The sequence below is a fragment of the Eptatretus burgeri genome, chromosome 12 (assembly GCF_056783735.1).
Source record: "Eptatretus burgeri isolate ZD-2024b chromosome 12, Ebu_testis_v1, whole genome shotgun sequence".
NCBI lineage: Eukaryota > Metazoa > Chordata > Myxini > Myxiniformes > Myxinidae > Eptatretus > Eptatretus burgeri.
Window position 1 is genome coordinate 91,630,675 of NC_140972.1, and position 18,201 is coordinate 91,648,875.

Consider the following 18,201-nt stretch of genomic DNA (forward strand, 5'->3'; position numbering starts at 1 on the left):
TTTTTAAGGCATTTTTCACAAAATTATGTACTTTTACGAGGTTTACTTTCACAAAGGCAATTTTTTTTTGTCATTTTACAATGCACTGATTGAATTCTTACATTTAGTTCACATTTATTTTTCATGAATGTGATTTTTTAATTTTTTTAGAAATTTTATTGACAATTGCTGTTTTATCAAATTTTTCAAATCTTCCTCAAACAAAAACGGCCGCCAAAATTTTTCGCAAGAGCTTATGAATTGCCAACATTGGTTTTCATGAACTGCAAACATATATCTAAACATCCTGGGGGTGTAAAATTTTATAGCAGAGGCTGTAAGGTCCAACCCTAAAACAGCCTCGTACACAGGTTGGCTCCCGGACTAATATAACTTGGAGTGGATGGAGATGATGACTTCTAATTTTTTTAATTGATTAATATTGTTTGACCACAATGTTAAAACTACTCGTGGGCACTCCTTATTCATCTGATGTATCAGAATTTGAGTTTTTCACATTTTTCTGTTGAATGTAGATTGTGATTCTAAACCACATTACAAACCCCGAACCTCCTACATATTTATTTATTGATTAGCACATACCACCCTTCGCTTTGCTGACGGGAACACAAAATGGGGGAGGGAGAAAAAGAGGGGGGAAGATGGGGGAAGAGGGAGAGAGGGTGGGAGAGAGAGCAGGGAGAATGAAGAGGTGGAGGGGAAAGGAGAGAGGAGAGAGAGGGAGTGAGGAGGGGTGGGGGAGCGAGGAGGGGTAGGGGAAGGGAAGACGGTGTGAGGTGAGAAGAAGGGAAGGCAGATGTGCAGTGGAGCATTAATTACGATTCAAAGTCTCATCAAAATGATTCTGCATAGCATAACAGTGAAGATGGAAACAAAATAATGTCTGAAATCTATTTTCTACTGGTCATACTATAAACACGGCCCATGAACAAACTCCAGACATGTCCAGAGACAAAACTCGCCGGACGCATCCGGAGCCAAGCTGTCCAGACACAAACACCGGCCGGACACGTCAGGAGACAAACACCGCCAGGACGCATCGGGAGACAAACACCGTCCGGTCGTGTCAGAAGACAAACACTGTCCAGGTGCGGCGAGAGACAAACATGCCCAGATGCATCTGGAGCCAAACTGGCCAGAGAGAAACACCACTCGGATACGTCCCCAGAAACAAACTCCCGTTCAGACATAAACACCACCCGGACATGTCCAGAGACAACCCCTGCCCTGATATAACCACTCTCCAGATATGTCCAGAGACAGATAGAAAGAGAGACAGATAGAAAGAGAGACAGATAGAAAGAGAGACAGATAGAAAGAGAGACAGATAGAAAGAGAGACAGATAGAAAGAGAGACAGATAGAAAGAGAGACAGATAGAAAGAGAGACAGATAGAAAGAGAGACAGATAGAAAGAGAGACAGATAGAAAGAGAGACAGATAGAAAGAGAGACAGATAGAAAGAGAGACAGATAGAAAGAGAGACAGATAGAAAGAGAGACAGATAGAAAGAGAGACAGATAGAAAGAGAGACAGATAGAAAGAGAGACAGATAGAAAGAGAGACAGATAGAAAGAGAGACAGATAGAAAGAGAGACAGATAGAAAGAGAGAAAGAGAGAGAGAGAGAAAGAGAGAAAGAGAGAAAGAGAGAGAAAGAGAGAGAAAGAGAGAGAAAGAGAGAGAAAGAGAGAGAGAAAGAGAGAGAGAGAGAGAGAGAGAGAGACAGAGCGAGAGAGAGAGAGAGAGAAAGAGAGAGAGAGAGAGAGAGAGAGAGAGAGAGAGAGAGAGAGAGAGAGAGAGAGAGAGAGAGAGAGAGAGAGAGAGAGAGAGATGTGGGAGGAGGGTGCTGCACTGTACTGGGAAGGTGTAGTGCAAGAATGGAACAGAGAGAGAGAGAGAGAGAGAGAGAGAGAGAGAGAGAGAGAGAGAGAGAGAGAGAGAGAGAGAGAGAGAGAGAGAGAGAGAGAGAGAGAGAGAGAGAGAGAGAGAGAGAGAGAGAGAGAGAGAGAGAGAGAGAGAGAGAGAGAGAGAGAGAGAGAGAGAGAGAGAGAGAGAGAGATGGGGGTAGGGTAGTTAGCAGAGAGAATGTTATGCTTTATGAACAAAACACACACACACACACACACACACACACACACACACACACACACACACACACACACACACACACACACACACACACACACACACACACACACACACACACACACACACACACACTCCTGCTCTGAGTAGCTTTTACCAAGAAACAACTTTGCATCAATATTAACGTTTCAGGGATATTTTCACAAACATTAATCTATAAAAACAGCTGCGTGTGACGGGTGGAAAAATACTTTGGCTCGATAATTTAGAATACACGTTAATATGGCAAATGGCTTGGAAATTGGGTGTTTTTTCACAACAACACACTCAGGGTGACAGCACGAACCACTCGCTCAGGGTGACGGAGCATGAACCACTCGCTCAGGGTGACAGAGCACGAACCACTCGCTCAGGGTGACGGAACATGAACCACTCGCTCAGGGTGAAGGAGCACGGACCACTTGCTCAGGGTGACGGAGCACAAACCACTCGCTCAGGGTGACGGAGCACGAACCACTCGCTCAGGGTGATGGAGCACGAATCACTCGCTCAGGGTGATGGGGCACGAACCACTCGCTCAGGGTGACGGAGCACAAACCACTCGGTCTGAATGACATGATACGGTACCGCTATCAACAATCGGCGCTCAGCAAAGCACTCACGCAAGCACTCAAATTAAATGGTTCATCAGGAACGGCCGGCCAGGCTGTCACTGCATACCATGTGGGATCCCTTTAACATTAAAGCTGGTCTTCACCAAGCATGCAGCAGTTAATGATATAAAATGAATTCCTTCAAATAATGAATTTATCTTCAAAAGAGTTGCTGCTTAATGCAGATAAACCCCGGAGACATCGCAAAGGTCAATCATCTGTGAAATAAACATTGCAAAAAAATCCACCATGTTGCTTGCTCATCTGTGCACACATCACGGGGTACATCGTTCGCCGTCCGCACAAACGTAATAACTTAATTTTATTAACGTTCGTTTTTCACCAGATTTGCTTTGACTCCCTGGAGAGCACCTCGCAAAACCTTTGAAAATATACACATTGATCTGCCAGATGCTATGCAAAGGCAGTCCCTCTAAAGGGCAGGGTGAGAAGTCGAGCAGTGAATGCGTTAAATCATATAGCTCAATGAAGCTCGTTCATTTTGCTACATTCCTAAATTTTTTGTTCATTCAATACAATTCCACAAACAGTGCAAAAAGACAAGTTGAATGCTTTGGAAATTTCACATTTTCATGCGTATGTATGGAGGAGGGAACATTGCCTTGCTTGCTTAAAGTAAATAGGAATATCGGCTTAGTTATGACTTGTTATTCCTTTAAATTATCAGATTTCACTCCAGATTTCGACACTTATTTAGTCCGGACGATATCCTATCCTCAAACCCGAAATAATATTTTGATTATGTACTTTAATTTGTCCGTGAGAGTAGATTGTGGAAAATTGTAACATACAATGCATGAAATCACTCTAAGCTCCTCATTTGAAAACTCTAGTACTTACAAAAGAGATGCACACAACAATTCGTAGCTATGATGAACAGGCATTCAATCATATGAGTGAGGAAAGTGAAAAAAATAAAACTTTATCGTTAAGAAATCACTGCAGCCTGCTCCAAGTGAAGGCATGTTTGAGCAGGCCAAAAAACATGGCAGCTTCAGACCCAAGCGAGGTTACCCAGGATACGCCTTCAGACCCCATCGAGAGTGGTGACCGAGGATGCGCCTGGTGAAGTATTTAAGTAAATAAGGCCATTAGTTATCTTTTAAAGGGGTGATTTAATTAACCCAAACACCCAATTTTCAGTCATGCACTTCCTTGGAGTTTTGTTCGTTTGCTTCCAAAGTTTCAGGCTGCTATGTTTCATGGTTTTTGGAGTTATGGAGGAGACACACTGACACACACTCACACTTATTAGTGTAGATTAATTTACATAAAATATCCTGGTTAGATTAATTACTTCTTTAAAACCTGTACCACACCCTATTTTCAGATGATTGGTGCTGCCAAAGCTGTTTCTTGGCAAAGGTTATCCTAGGTGGTTTTCCATTGCCTTCCTAGTGTTGTTTTGTCTGTATTCTATCCTCTTAAATGCTGAGCGTAAAGCAAGGGAGCAGCATGTACAATTTCTTTTAGATGAAGAATTTGTGTACAACTCGGCCAGGGCTCGAACCACCGACTTCGCTGACTCCGAGTGGACGCTCTAACTATGACGCCCCCGAGTCTGGTACTCTGTTTAGTTACTATGCTTTAAATATTGTTGAAATCTTTATTCATTTTAGGTTGGATAGATTGTGAATTACATTGTCCTTCAAGAAAAGTTTGACGAAATAAAGAGCCATTTCTGCAGCATTCAGATTTACATTAAAACTGGGGAAGAAGCTGTCTTTATGGATAGGATAATTCCCCCAGAATTGGTGACTTGTTATACCCACTCCCACCAGGACTGCCATTCATATTTACATTGACAGCATTGGGATCCTCTCCCAACACTGAACCCCCAGGCTGATGAATTTGTTTTCCTACCTAAAACCTCCCCATGTCTGCCCAAGAGTAGAATCACCAGTTACCAACTCAGTCCATCCTGACATTCAGGATTGCATAGAAGTCAAACAAACAAACAGACGCTGCTCAGATTACATATAGCATGATGATATAAGATGGTCTTAACAATACTTCCACAGGCATAATATTTCACTTCTGTCTCCATATTTATATAAAGAGGAAGGAATGCCTCTGTCTTAAGTTATAAACCCCCACTTATCCCTGTCTGTTTTTCTCATCAAAAAGGAAGCTCTTTTAAGACATTTTGATTGTGGGTTTAAGTCTCAAGATGCTTTATATAATCATATTCAGTGTATAATTCAATAAGAGCCTGTATGTGTGTTTGTTTCTTTGTAGGCTGCTTATATGCACTCCTGGACTACTGGACCGAATGTTTTGAAAACTGAAGGTTGGACTCAGGATTGGAAGGGGAAGGACAGTGGGAGGTAGGAGAGGGTGGGGTGGGGGGGTGTGAAGTAGGGTGAAAGTGGTCGAAACCCCTTTTTCTTACTATTTACAACACCAAGTGTTTACGTGAGTGGACATCCACCGTCATTAAAATGAATAACACCATGATGTCACCATAACATGCAGAAATCATTATGAATGACGAGTCGAGAAAGCACAATTTATCTGGAGAGAACAGCAGACACCACAGTGATGGATGTGGCTGGCAGGGTGCAAGTGAGGGTGGGTGGTAGGCATAGAATACACAATCAGTAATGCCAAAAATTAGCCACGAAGTTAGAGAAATGTGCAAAAACATCACAAAACGAGCAACACCCTTGTCAAACATGCTGATGTCAAACACTGCAGTAAAAATAGTGCGGCATCCATCCAGACAGAGGCATAGCAGAATGCTCGTTTTCACCCTTCCCCCTAAAAAAAAAAAAACCAAAAGGATTTTTGAGGTTGGAAAAGGCACCATTATTATCGCAACACAAAATAAAGCCGACAGATGCCATGTGTGAAAGGTTTCTAAACAATCCAGGCACTACTGTCACAAACACCAAGATATCAGCACCCTTCAAAAGAAGCTTTGTGTTTGCCAACCACTGTTTTCCCAAAATTTACATTATCTGTCTGGAGAGTGAATCACCATAAAATATATATATATATATATATATATATATATATATATATATATATATATATATATATATATATATATATATATATATATATATATATATATATATATATATTCTTAATATTATCAAGTTAGCAACATGTCCCTGGAGGGGAAGTGTCAGTAAAGGTGGGCAAGAACCCCAGCCATCCCTACCCTGAATGTATATAATATTGATGTAGGTGTGATCGACATGTTCAGTATACAGTGCAGGACTTAACATTTTCATTACAAATTGCCAGCAATACTGTCATCACAGTGCGGATGCTCTGGGTGTGTACGTTCAGTATTCTGAACGTATAACAAGGAGCTTGAAGGTTAAGGAGAAGGGATGGGCATTTTGCCCCACCTGAGATGGGGGCATGTTTTGGAGAAGAAAAGCAATCTGATAAAAGTTAACAGTGATTTGCGATCTTGAAGCCCTGGGATGGCTGAATGAAAGGGGATGTTGAACACAGGTTGTAAGGCACCACATCACATGGCTGCTCAAGGCAGTATATAATTAATGTTCCGGTTGCAAGCCATGAAAGGCAGAATTCTGGAAGATGTCTGAGACTTGTCTGAGCAAGGAGAATGGCAGAACATGAGAAACATCACTGTGAACTACAAGAGGAAATTACGGACTCCTTCGTATAAAATTTCAACAACGTGGACTTCAATTAGCCATGGATTGTCTGAATAAAGGGTACATACAAATAATACAATGCAGTTGCAACTTAAAAGGTCAACAAGAAAATGAGAAACACTGCATATGTGAAATCAGCTCAGCTTATTAATCACGGGAACATATGAATCCATACGTGCATTCGCTATAAGGTCATTTGTGCTGTAACTGCAAATGTTAAATACAGATTTCCTAGTTCACTTTCCTCTTAACAATGCCTCCTACTTTTTACTCTGATGTACTTTAAAGGGACAGAAGTGGAGAAAATTAATTAACCTTACAAATGGAGATACAGAATCACCTGATGCACGAAGATACTCCGTGTGTCTTCCTGGCCTCGAGATCCAGTCACATTTGGCAAAGCAAGTGAGAGGCGCTCTCCTCGCCAATCAGACATGTACAGACTATACGTTCCTTCACTTCCCCAGTCACGAGCTGCAGCCAAAACACCGCCTTCCATTATACTCAGGATGTGCAGGTTCTGTGGGGACAAGGGGAAATTGGAAAGTTGAAGGGTTTTTTCACATTAACAGAAATTCAGCTTAAATAATATATGTCCAAGGTTTTCTCGACAGGATAATCGAGTCACCAAAAGTATTTTCTCCATAAGTATACAAGTAAAAAAAAAAAAAAATGCCCGCAATAAATAAAACCTAGTGGGCCAAATGAACACAATATTCGCCTGATCTCGTCTCCTGGTGATGGCCCGTCATTCTTGGGACGATGAGTGATTATAAACCAGGAAAAAATGAATGAGGACATGTTCTTAAAGGCCCAGTCACACCTTGACGTTTTAGCCAGCAATGGCAACGTATTAAAATGTATGTAAAACACTGGCTTAAGCTGAACTTTTGATGTTTTTTTTTTTTAAAGATTCAGACGTATTCATAACGAGTTGCTCGTATGCATAACATATTAGTAACGGACACAGAACATTTCGTTGTCTTATAGATAACTTATACCAACGAATGCTTAGCCTGTTGTCGGCGTTCACAACCTATGCCCAACAATAGTCTAACTTATGCATAGTGTGCTGCACGTATCGCCGACGATCACGTGATGTAGCTTATGAAAAGGCTGCCACAACGATTCAAATCATAACCGCCGGAGAAATGGAAGTGTCAACATCGCAGTCACACCTTTGCGATCTTGCCAGCTTATGCCGACCTCTGAAAAATGCGTCTAAAACGCTGGCGCACGTCGAATACGGTATGGGTAAGTTTGGTATACGTGAATAGAATGCTAAAGTACGCTATCATACGTCGTAGTAAGTGGAGTACGTCTTGTACTTTTAAACGTGTTAAACATTTTACGACGTACTTGCCGTATGCCTCACACGTTCCGCATGCGATGGGAATAAGTTGTACGCACGATATGCGATCGTTGGCACACGTCGACAAAAGTTACTTGTAAGTTACTCATAAGTCGAAACACGTCGAGGTAATGGTTAGCGTCAGTGTGCTAGACTCCCTGTTTTTTTTTTCCTTCGGTATGACGGTGATGTTGACACTTCGATTTCTAGTGCGGATATAATATAATATAATTAAAAGGCTGCCGCTCAACGATTTAAATCATAACCGCACTAGAAATCGAAGTGTTACCATCACCGTAATACCGAAGAAAAAATAAAATAAAAAAACAACAAAAAAAAAACAGGGAGTCTGGAACACTGACACTAACCATTACATTGACGTGTTTCGACTTATGAGTACCTTACAAGTAACGTGTGTCGACGTGTGTCAACGATCGTGTAACGTGCCTACAACACGTTACTCATTGCTGAGAAATAAGTTTCAGGTATGCTAAACATTACCTCGACGTGTTTCGACTTATGATTAACTTACAAGGAACTTGTGTCGACGTGTGTCAATGATCGCATAACGTGCCTACAACTTATGGCCAGCGTTGCGGAACTTGTGAGTCATACGCTGGCATAAGCCGTAAAATTTCAAGCATGCTAAAATTTGAGTACAACCGCAAAGTACAACGATGAAAGCCAGCGTACTACGACATATGGCAGTGTTTTTCAGCGTGCTCTCAATGTTTCCAAAACTTACCCATAACGTATTTGACGTGTGCCAGCATTTTAGACAAATTTTTCAAAAATCAGCATAAGCTGGCTAAAACGTCAAGGTGTGACTGGGCCTTAACTACAGTATACACACAAACCCGATATGGAATTAAACTGCAGTATCAGCAGAAAAGGTCAGAGGTGCAATTCCGTTAGCAAGTAGACCGGTGGCAGAGCAGCATATTTCTAGTGAACCTTGCAATGTTTGGTAACAATCGTTTTTTGGCTTATTTTGATAGATATTGGTGTCGAGATCAATTTTAGGGTGAGTGGCCACTTGTCACTGCCTTGGCTTTTGCAGAATCCAAGATGGCCACCAAATACAATCAAAATATAAATTAGGTTGTAAATCCTGTTCTAAGTACAGCAAAAGGATGATATTGGTGTCTAAATCTATGTTTTAGAGACCAAGGAAGTGGATTATGATGGTATTGGGTCATTTGGTGGCCATCTTGGTAGCACAAATCCAATATGGCCGCCAAAAATACCTGAAAATGCCAAAATCACAAAAAAATCACACTAAAAACTAACATAATCGATTGTGAATTCAGTTGAACAATGATCCTGCTGGTTACACATGTGCTTGACATGTTATATAATCTGATTGTGAAGTAATGATGCCGTTTAGAAGCCACCTGGTGCCACCTACTCAAGACGTAAATATCATAGTGCTTCCAATGTGAAATACACCAATATATCGATAACTTTTAACGATCTTTGTTTTTGTTGTAGGTTCTGATGTGAGTAATGATATGGCTGAAGCAGGAGACAGCAAGGATGCCGAGGAATGCTTCTTCAAGACAGTTTACAACTGTGGGGTTGGGAAGTTGATGCAGTCTTCACGAATCGGCACAATATTGGAAGCTAGTAATCTTCGGCAAGATGATATCAGACTACAAAAAGAACTATCTGATGGATCATCTACTGTTAGATGTCACAAAAATTGTGTATCCAAATATGTATCTCCTTCCACTCTCAATAAATTGGCCAAGCGTATGCCAGAGGAAGAGACAGATGATGACTCCAACGCTGGTTCCAAGCGATTGCGTTCGAGTACCGGTGGTGATGTCTTTGACTTTCAGAAGCACTGTTTGTTCTGCCATGACATAACTCCTTGCATATTACCGAATGAGTATGATCCCAAGGTGCCACAACAGTACAGAGTCCCTGCATCGAGAGTAACCACAGACAAGATGGCTGATGGGGAGACGTACAAGCAGTACCTAATTGACCTTTGTGATAAACGTGGAGATGAACTGGGTAGAATAGTCCGTGACCGTATCATCGGAGCACCATCAGATTTGCACGCTGCAGATGCAATGTATCACCGCCGTTGCAATATGAGTTTCCATCGTGATGCTCAGAGAACTACCACGATCAATAGCAAAGGTACTGCTGATGACCAAGCTTTTGCTGAAACTGTCAAAGTAGTCGGTTATGATCGCTCAAAAGTTTGGAATTCGCTCGATGTTGAAGCAGTATACGCAGACAAGGGTGGATCTGTCATGTCCAGACGTGTCCTTGTTGAGAACGTCATCCAACATTTCGCTGAAGATATGTTGGCATTACATTCCCTGGAGTGGCAACGTTACTAGTGTTCAGGAAGCATGTTGCCACAAATCTCAGGCTTGTGGATGATGATCAGAATGGCGACATGGATGAATGTATCCGGAAAGTTGGCAAGCAGATCATGAAGGAGACCAAGGCAGCTAAGGATGACTTCAAATCCTACACTAAGCACATTGATCGAGAATCAGCCTCAGAGTGTATTAGTGAGACGTTGGTGAAACTACTATCAGCTATCAAGCCTACTTTCCACAATTCACTACAATCCATCAAGGTGGGTAATATCGTGAGCTCAGTGGTAACGTCTCAACCGACACCATTACAGATAGCCATAGGTGTACTTCTTGGTGACCATAAGATGATCATCACAGAACTGTACAAGTATAATGTTCTTGTTCCGACGATGAGGTTCGACGATTCAGAAGGTCAGCGGGTGTTCAATCATCAAAAGCACAGCAGTTAGCCGGACTCAGAGATGCCAGACTGGGTGGACTTGTGCAAATCATCATTGATAACTTTGATGCTGTGATCAGTTCCCAAAACTGCCGCCTCGAATGTCATTACATGGCAATGCTGGCAGCTCAGTGGAAGACCGAACTTGACCACCTTGAAGGTTTGGATACATCGATCCCTCGCCTAACGAAAGAAGAAATGAAGCACCCTATCCCATGGGAGACACGAGTCGTTGAGTATACGGGACCGAAGAAACCTCATATGCCATTTACTGCTACAAACCGATTTGCCATGTCAGACGACTTTGTAAAAGCCACAACAATCTCAATTGGCAGAGCCAAAGATTTTGACTTTAACTTCATCAAAGACGTGCTCTTTGAAGCAAACACTCCTGAGTACAACGGGTACAATACACGTCACTGCCGTGAGTCAGGAATGACCCCAGCACCCAAGACAGCTGTGGTATATCTTCCACTCATAAACATGAAGCCAGGGGACCCAACTACTGTCCTAACTTCCATCACCCGAGGATTCGAAGTCACCCGAGCATCCAACCAGGATATTATCGTTCTCACCTGCGATCAGGCCATATATAAGATCGCCGTTGACATCACATTTCATCAACCAGATCTGCTCACCAACATAGTGGTGATTCTTGGTGGGATGCATTTCCTCATGGATTTTGTGGGTTGCGTTGGCACTCTCATGGCAGACAGCGGCCTGAAAGAGATTCTGATGACGTCCTTCGGCTCCGTCGATAAGATGTTGCAAGGAAAGAAATATCAACAGAATGTTTGGGCACTGAGATTGCTCACAGAGGAGCTGCTTCGACCAGTGTTTGTGAGGGAGAATCTACACCTGACCAGCATGGATGATTTGGAAAAACTACTTGATGAGATCGCCACTCAAAGTCGTACCACAAAGCTGTGGGTGTACAACGTCATCAAACCCACATTTCTAATGATGATGTTTTGTCGGGCGATGCATGAAGGCGACTGGCCACTCCACATCAAAACAGCAGAATCAATGCTGCCATACATGTTCGCAGCCCACAAGTACAACTATGCAAGGTATGGCCTCTACTACGTACGCTCCATGACTTGGTTGGGACGAGATATTCTGGACAAGTTCTGCAGAGGAGAACAGTCACTACACCACACTGCTGGTGTCTACAACGGACAGTGGAGCGACATGTTTATTGAAACAAACTGGATGAGGAAGGGGCATGGGCCGGGTGGCATCATTGGCAACACAGAAAATCCTCAAACGATAGCGACATGGGTGTACAGTATGGATGCGACCATGACCCTGACTGGTGACCTTAAGAAGATGTCTGGAGCTGACAAGAAGGTACAGCTTAAGCACAAGGAGGAATCTACCAGTCGCATTCGTCGAGATGGCAATGATCGTAAATCACTGAAGGCTACTCTAGAGTCATGCATTGACCCATTGGATCCAGCTACCCACAATGCAGGATGTCTGCTCAACATCTCCAATGGTCAACTAGCTCAACGGAATGTTAATGTTGACAAGGCAGTGGAGATTGGCGCTGATCAGCTGATCCAGTTTGAAGCATTATGGCCAGAGGGCTTTTACAGCTCACTCGCAAAACAGGTGACAACCTTCGTCGCAAAGAAGAAATGTCTAACAATCGATGATAATCCCGTCATGGATCAAGAGGCTATATACGCTCGGGTGATTGGCCTTCTCGTGAGCGAGCGCGATCTCGATCTGGAACAAGTCCTCTCCACAGAGCTAACTGCATATCCGCCCTCGATGTTTCAAGCTGATGACCAGATGTGAGTGGCAACGGGAAAATCCACACTGAAAAAGAACCTCCAAGTCTAAGTTTCACAACGCCTTATCACAAGGCCAACATCTATGGTGATTGATGTTTCCGCTCTTTTGTGGACATTAGAATGGCCATCCCAAGGAACCGTTGACACGTTCATTTCGGTGTTCAAGGTCTGGGTCAACGCGCGGCTGCTTGAAGCTGATGTCCACCTGTGTTTTGATCGTTATTATGACTACTCTACAAAAAGCAGCACCAGATCAGCTCGAGACAGCGCTACCCGGGTCCATCAGCTCGAATGGAAAACTCCACTGCCGGCTCGGGACGCAGTACTCAAGAACTCAGCCAATAAAAAACAACTCAACACACTGATTTGCGAATCAATCCTGAGTGATGACAACTTCCTGCAGCATGCGACACAGGACCACCAGTTGGTGGTTACTGGGGAAAACGACACACCTACGCAGGTATCGAAGGGTCATAAGTCGCCTCGTCTCGACCTAGCATCAACACATGAAGAAGCTGGCATCCTCCTGACACAACAGGCCATCCATTTGGCAAAATACCATCCAGAATCACGGGTGCGGGTGGTGTGTGATGACACGGATGTGTTCGCGTTACTTGTGTACTACTACTTGAGCGAGAAGCTCCAGTCTTCAATAACTATGCAGTCTCCAATCATTGGTCGGTCTTGCATTGACGTGAAGGAAACCGCTCTTAAACATTCAGCAATCGTAGATTGCTGAATCCTATTCAGCTCTTAGCGCTTCATGCTTTGACTGGTTGTGATTCAGTTGCTGCGACTTATGGAATTGGGAAAACAAAAGCAATCGCGGCCGCTCGAAAAGGCTACTCTCTGGATCAACTTGGTAAACCCTTGGCAAATATCGTTGAAGTCACCGAACAAGCAACAGCTTTCATGGGTGCGCTATGGCATTACAACTCCCACCTCTTCGATGACCAAGATCCGCCAGAAACTATGGGCACAGAAGACTGGAAAATCAACAGCGGCACCTAAGCTGTGTAGTTTGCCCCCAACTACAGAAGCGTTTGAGCAGAACGTTCGAAGAGCACACCATCAAGTCGCTCACTGGTACAGTGCCCTGAGTGGGGATCCACCAACTTTCGCTGCAGTGGAACACGGATGGGAAGCTGATGACACTAACAAGTGTCTCTTCCCTCGGAATATGGAGGACGGGGTACCCTATGCCCCGGAGCACATTCTGAAGCTGGTCAGATGTGGCTGCACATCTGAGCAAGCATGTAGAGGTGGGAGATGTGGATGTATGGGGCGCCAACTTCCGTGCACAATGTTCTGCCCCTGTGGTGGTGGTACTGCCTGTTCCAATCCATTCAATATCAATGAGAGTGCAACAGATCATGCCGACATCCCTGATGACAGCGATGAGACAAATGACCGAGCAATGGATGTCGAGGATGAGGACGATGAATAGTTCCGAGATATAAGATATTTTGTCCAGTGGGGTGTTAATTTTGCTTAATTTTTTTAGTATAATTTGTATTGACATAGCATTGAAACATTGAGCAATGTGAAGCTGCCAAATTATTGTATTATTACTATCATTATTATCAATATTATTAATGGGAGTATCATATACTTTAAATGTATGTCGACTTTTGAGTCATGTGAATGTCATGTCTGAGAGAATTATACAATAAATATTGTCCGATTCTAATTACATTTTGTTCTTATATTTTGCCTAAAATCGATATTGCTATCAAAATAAATATTGCTTATAAATTTGCGAATGACTTCAGAATCATAATATACATGTCTATGCTTCACAAAGCACACATATGTACAGAAACTTAACTCAACTGCATTTAAAACCGATTACATTAGATTTAGTGTGATTTTGGCATTTTTACAGGTAATTTTGGTGGCCATATTGGATTTATGCCATCAAGATGGCTACCAAATTATCCAATAACATCATAATCCACTTCCTTGGTAACTAAAACATATAGTTAGACACCAATTTCATCATGTTACTGTACTTAGAACAGGAGTTGCAGCCGAAGTTATAGTTTGATTGTATATGGTGGCCATCTTGGATTCTGAAAAAGCCAAGACAGTGACAAGTGGCCACTCAGCCTAAATTTCATCTCGACCCTAAGATCTATCAAAAAAATTGAAAACATGAATGTTACCAAACATTGCAAGGTTCCCTGGCCCAACCACCGGACTAAAGCGGCTTGCTTTATTCAAAGCGTTCAAGCAAGCAGTCCAATGAAACGGAATGTTCGGTACCGCTTAGGCCTAAGTCACATTTGGCACGGCGGCCGTAGGGTCTACAAAATCTATGGCCACTAGCAATTATAGGGTGGCCGCAGTATTTCCACGGTCACACAATGTAGCAGTCACATGTGTTTTTATTTTTCGGGGAGCCGCACGGTGTATTTATAAATTGTGGAGACCGAAAACGTGGGGGTGCCGTACGGTCTTTGATTTGATGTCGCACGGTGACCTTAGGGCATCCCTGCGGCGGCCATAGAATTTTCAAGGCAGACGCAAGGTAGCCTCAAGGTGCCTGGAAGGCGACCACAGGGGGGCCCGAAGGCGAACGTGCGGCCAGACGGACGATAACGAGTGGGTACAGTATATATACCAGTTCTTTTTTTACTGAAATAAAAATATACCAGTTCGGAATATACCAGTATATATAACTGAATATACTATAACAATAATATATAACTGAATATAACAGTTCGGAGTATAGGTAAACACTTATACTCCGATCTCTAGCGGTAGCGCACGGTGGACGCACGGTCGACACAGACTGCCACGGAGGCCGTACGTAGGACGCATGGCGGGCGCAGGGGGACCGTGCGTTGACCCTGCGTTGCCCGCAGGTAATCACACAGACCGCAAGGCCACCATATGTTGAACACAGGGGCGCCTTAGGACTACCCTACGGCGACCGTGGAAATATTGTGGCCGCCGTAATTTTGTGAGGGTTGGCAAAATTCATTTTTCATTTATAAGAGCCTACGGCAGCCGCACGAATAACGCAAGCCCACCGTACGCCCTATGTACGGTCGACTTGGAACACATCTACGTCACAGCCTGGCTTGTCGAATTGCTACGGCCAACCTAGAAATGAAAAAAGTTATAACTCCGCACTATAATTCCACGGCGACCCCTACGGCCTGTAAAAGATAGCCATACGGTGTAGGGCCACCCTGAAGCCACCTCAGAAACTCTGCGGCTGCCACACGTTTCTGTCAATTCATGGGGGGGGGGGGTTACGGCCGCCGTATCCTAGCCATAGAGCAAATGTGACGAAGGCCTTAACAACATAGCTGTCTCCATGTAAACATTGCTGTTGTGGTACTCGAAGAAATATCGTTGTTTTAAATTCTGTTGATCATCTGATGACAACTTCCGCAAACAAACTGATTGTGTTAGCAGTGAATATAGAGAGTACTATATGAGGTCAAATAAAGTTAAGTAGATGAGGAGTTATAAGGGGGAGTGCCCCGTCCTCCCTCCCCCGAGGGAAGCCCCCCCACCCAACAAGCTTATTGATGGATCTTTCACTGTGCATTTCTATGTTGGGGGTGCAGGGGTTTGGTATGTCTGTGGATTTTAAAGAATTAGGATGAAAAGTAGAAGTAACAATAAAAGTATGAACTGCAAATTTCAATCACGTCACGTCCTCTGTGACAGTAGAATTGAAGAAATAGCCACCAACCATTTTGCATCTGACTTAGGCAGCCATTTTTGGGAACAGTCTATTCACAAGCAGCTTGCTTACAACTTGCCACACATCTCCCTTAAGCACAAAGAAAAGACCACACACACACACACACACACACACACACACACACACACACACACACACACACACACACACACACACACACACACACACACACACACACACACGATGGGATGGTGGCATGCTTTGCCACTTCCCCCTCATCGGGGACAGATGGGACCGAAAACCACGCTGCATACAATGTGAAACTTTGATGGGAGTGAAGACCGTGACGAGTGCGGCAGCTTCGTTAGCACAGAGGACTGTGCATGTGATGATCGGTCACGTCGTTCGACATGCATTTGCCATGCGACCGAGGCCTGCATCTTAGTAGGCTCTGTCAAATCCTTCTGGCCGAAGACAAGGGACCAAGCTTTGGCGACTCCCTTTTCCAGACTTCCTCTTGCCAACGAATGGGATCGAGCTTCGGTGGGACTGAAGACCACGCCAAATTCAACAGTTTGATGGTAGCGAAGATCGAGATGAAAATGGCAGCTTTGATGAGGCCAAGGGCCATGCATGTGGCATGAGATATCATGCTGATGGACATGCATTTGGGACACAGCCTGAGCATGCAGCCTGCAGGGCTTTATTGACTACATCCCGTCGAGGACAAGTGTGACCAAACTTCAGTGAGATTGAAGACCGTGCTGATATAGCAGCTTTAATGAGGCTGAGGATCATGTTTGTGGAGTCCAGTATCATGCCGATTGACATACTTTTATGACGTGGCCGAGCTGTGCAGCTTGGTGCACTCTGTCGACTTCCTCCTGCCGAGAACAACTCGCTTTGGCTGACTCCCTCCCATGGTGCACTTTGTCGACTCCCTCCTGCCGAAGATGAATGGGACTGAGCTTCGGTGGGACTGCATGTGGAGATCATGACCGGTTGCAGAGGCGTGCAATGTCTTGTGGAGCGGGGGTGTCTCTGGGTGGGATCAGGCGAACTTGCAGAGGTCACACAGGAGGTTGCATGGAGTGAAGTCATCGCCCCTCAGGGCATGCAGGGGGAAACGGAGCACGAATGAGGAGACGGCTTGGTCCATGAGTCGTGGTTCTTTGCTGTGGTGGAGATGGGTGCTTCAAGACCAGGGAAGGCTTCATTCAGTCTTGGGGCATGTGTGTGGAGATGCCAACTGGTGGCAGCAGAGAGGACAGACACACACAAACACACGCACGCACGCACACACGTGCGCATTATTAAGTACTTCCTCGAGGCACCAATGCGAGTGCACTAGTTACCTGGAGGGTATTACGACAGAAAACATTTATGGACAATAATATGTCCGATTGTTTAACAGGTGAAAGTAATGTACGACACAAGACAGAAGGATATTTAAAATTAATACTTATTAATCTCTACTGTCTACCTGTAAAACACGACTTAATACTGATTAAAAGAAACACTCAATGATTTAAAAATCACCAAATTATAAAAGTTGAAATATCACATATATCAATGCAGCTATGAGTTAACTCATGACTTTCGGGGTGATAACTTATTCCAGGTAACTCTTCCTGAACTCCTCGTTTCCTCCTCCTGAAGCTGCAAGGCACTCTGACCGTTATTTATGATCCTGCCTCAAAGTCTCAAAGACCGTCAGTCTGGGATCTGGCGTCCAACGGGTCCAGATGTTTTCATTCCAAGCTCCACTACAGAGATCTATAGCCCCAATGCTCCCAACCTCCTCCTCCCCCACCTCCTCAATTTAGTGTGCCTCAACACAATTTTAAAACAGCCCAGCATACTTATTTGCCCCCATACAGTTCTCTTTCATGTGGGAGTACAATCATCAAGCCATTCGGATACAATAGCCAAGACATAGCTTTGTTCAACTCACATTTAAATTCCCTTCCTCAGTGCCCATCCCCACAGCAAGTTATTGGGCCGAAGGCTGCATGGACACAGTATATACTGAGTAGTCCCCTACCCGTTTCACAGGAGGGGACTACAGGTTTGCTCTCCATCTGTCTATCCATCCATCCGTCTCACCTGTGGTTTTTCCGACCGTTTTCCCATACCCTTTATACTCTTTAACGTATTGAACTGAAACTTGGTACGTGGATTTATTATGATAAGTTACAGAACAAGTTCAAGTTTCAT

General features: G+C 43.8%; 2 protein-coding genes across 5 annotated transcripts in view; one reads left to right on the forward strand and one right to left on the reverse strand.

Annotated features, from left to right (window-relative positions):
* The window catches only part of LOC147016127 (VPS10 domain-containing receptor SorCS3-like), a 999,683-nt gene that overhangs the window by 413,747 nt on the left and 567,735 nt on the right, over positions 1-18,201 (reverse strand). For all 4 annotated transcript variants that reach the window (XR_015050022.1, XM_085848866.1, XM_085848865.1 and 1 more), the window contains exon 9: positions 6,736-6,915. Coding sequence is in view for 3 of the 4 variants with exons in the window: in XM_085848866.1 (XP_085704992.1) it covers positions 6,736-6,915 (180 nt within the window). In the remaining variant the exon portion in view is untranslated. The remainder of the gene's footprint in view (positions 1-6,735; positions 6,916-18,201) is intronic.
* On the forward strand, positions 9,005-12,327 carry LOC147016128 (uncharacterized). Its single transcript, XM_085849195.1, is given in 3 exon segments — positions 9,005-10,074; positions 10,077-10,457; positions 10,460-12,327. Coding segments are annotated over 3 exon segments (3,066 nt in total). The 5' UTR covers positions 9,005-9,257.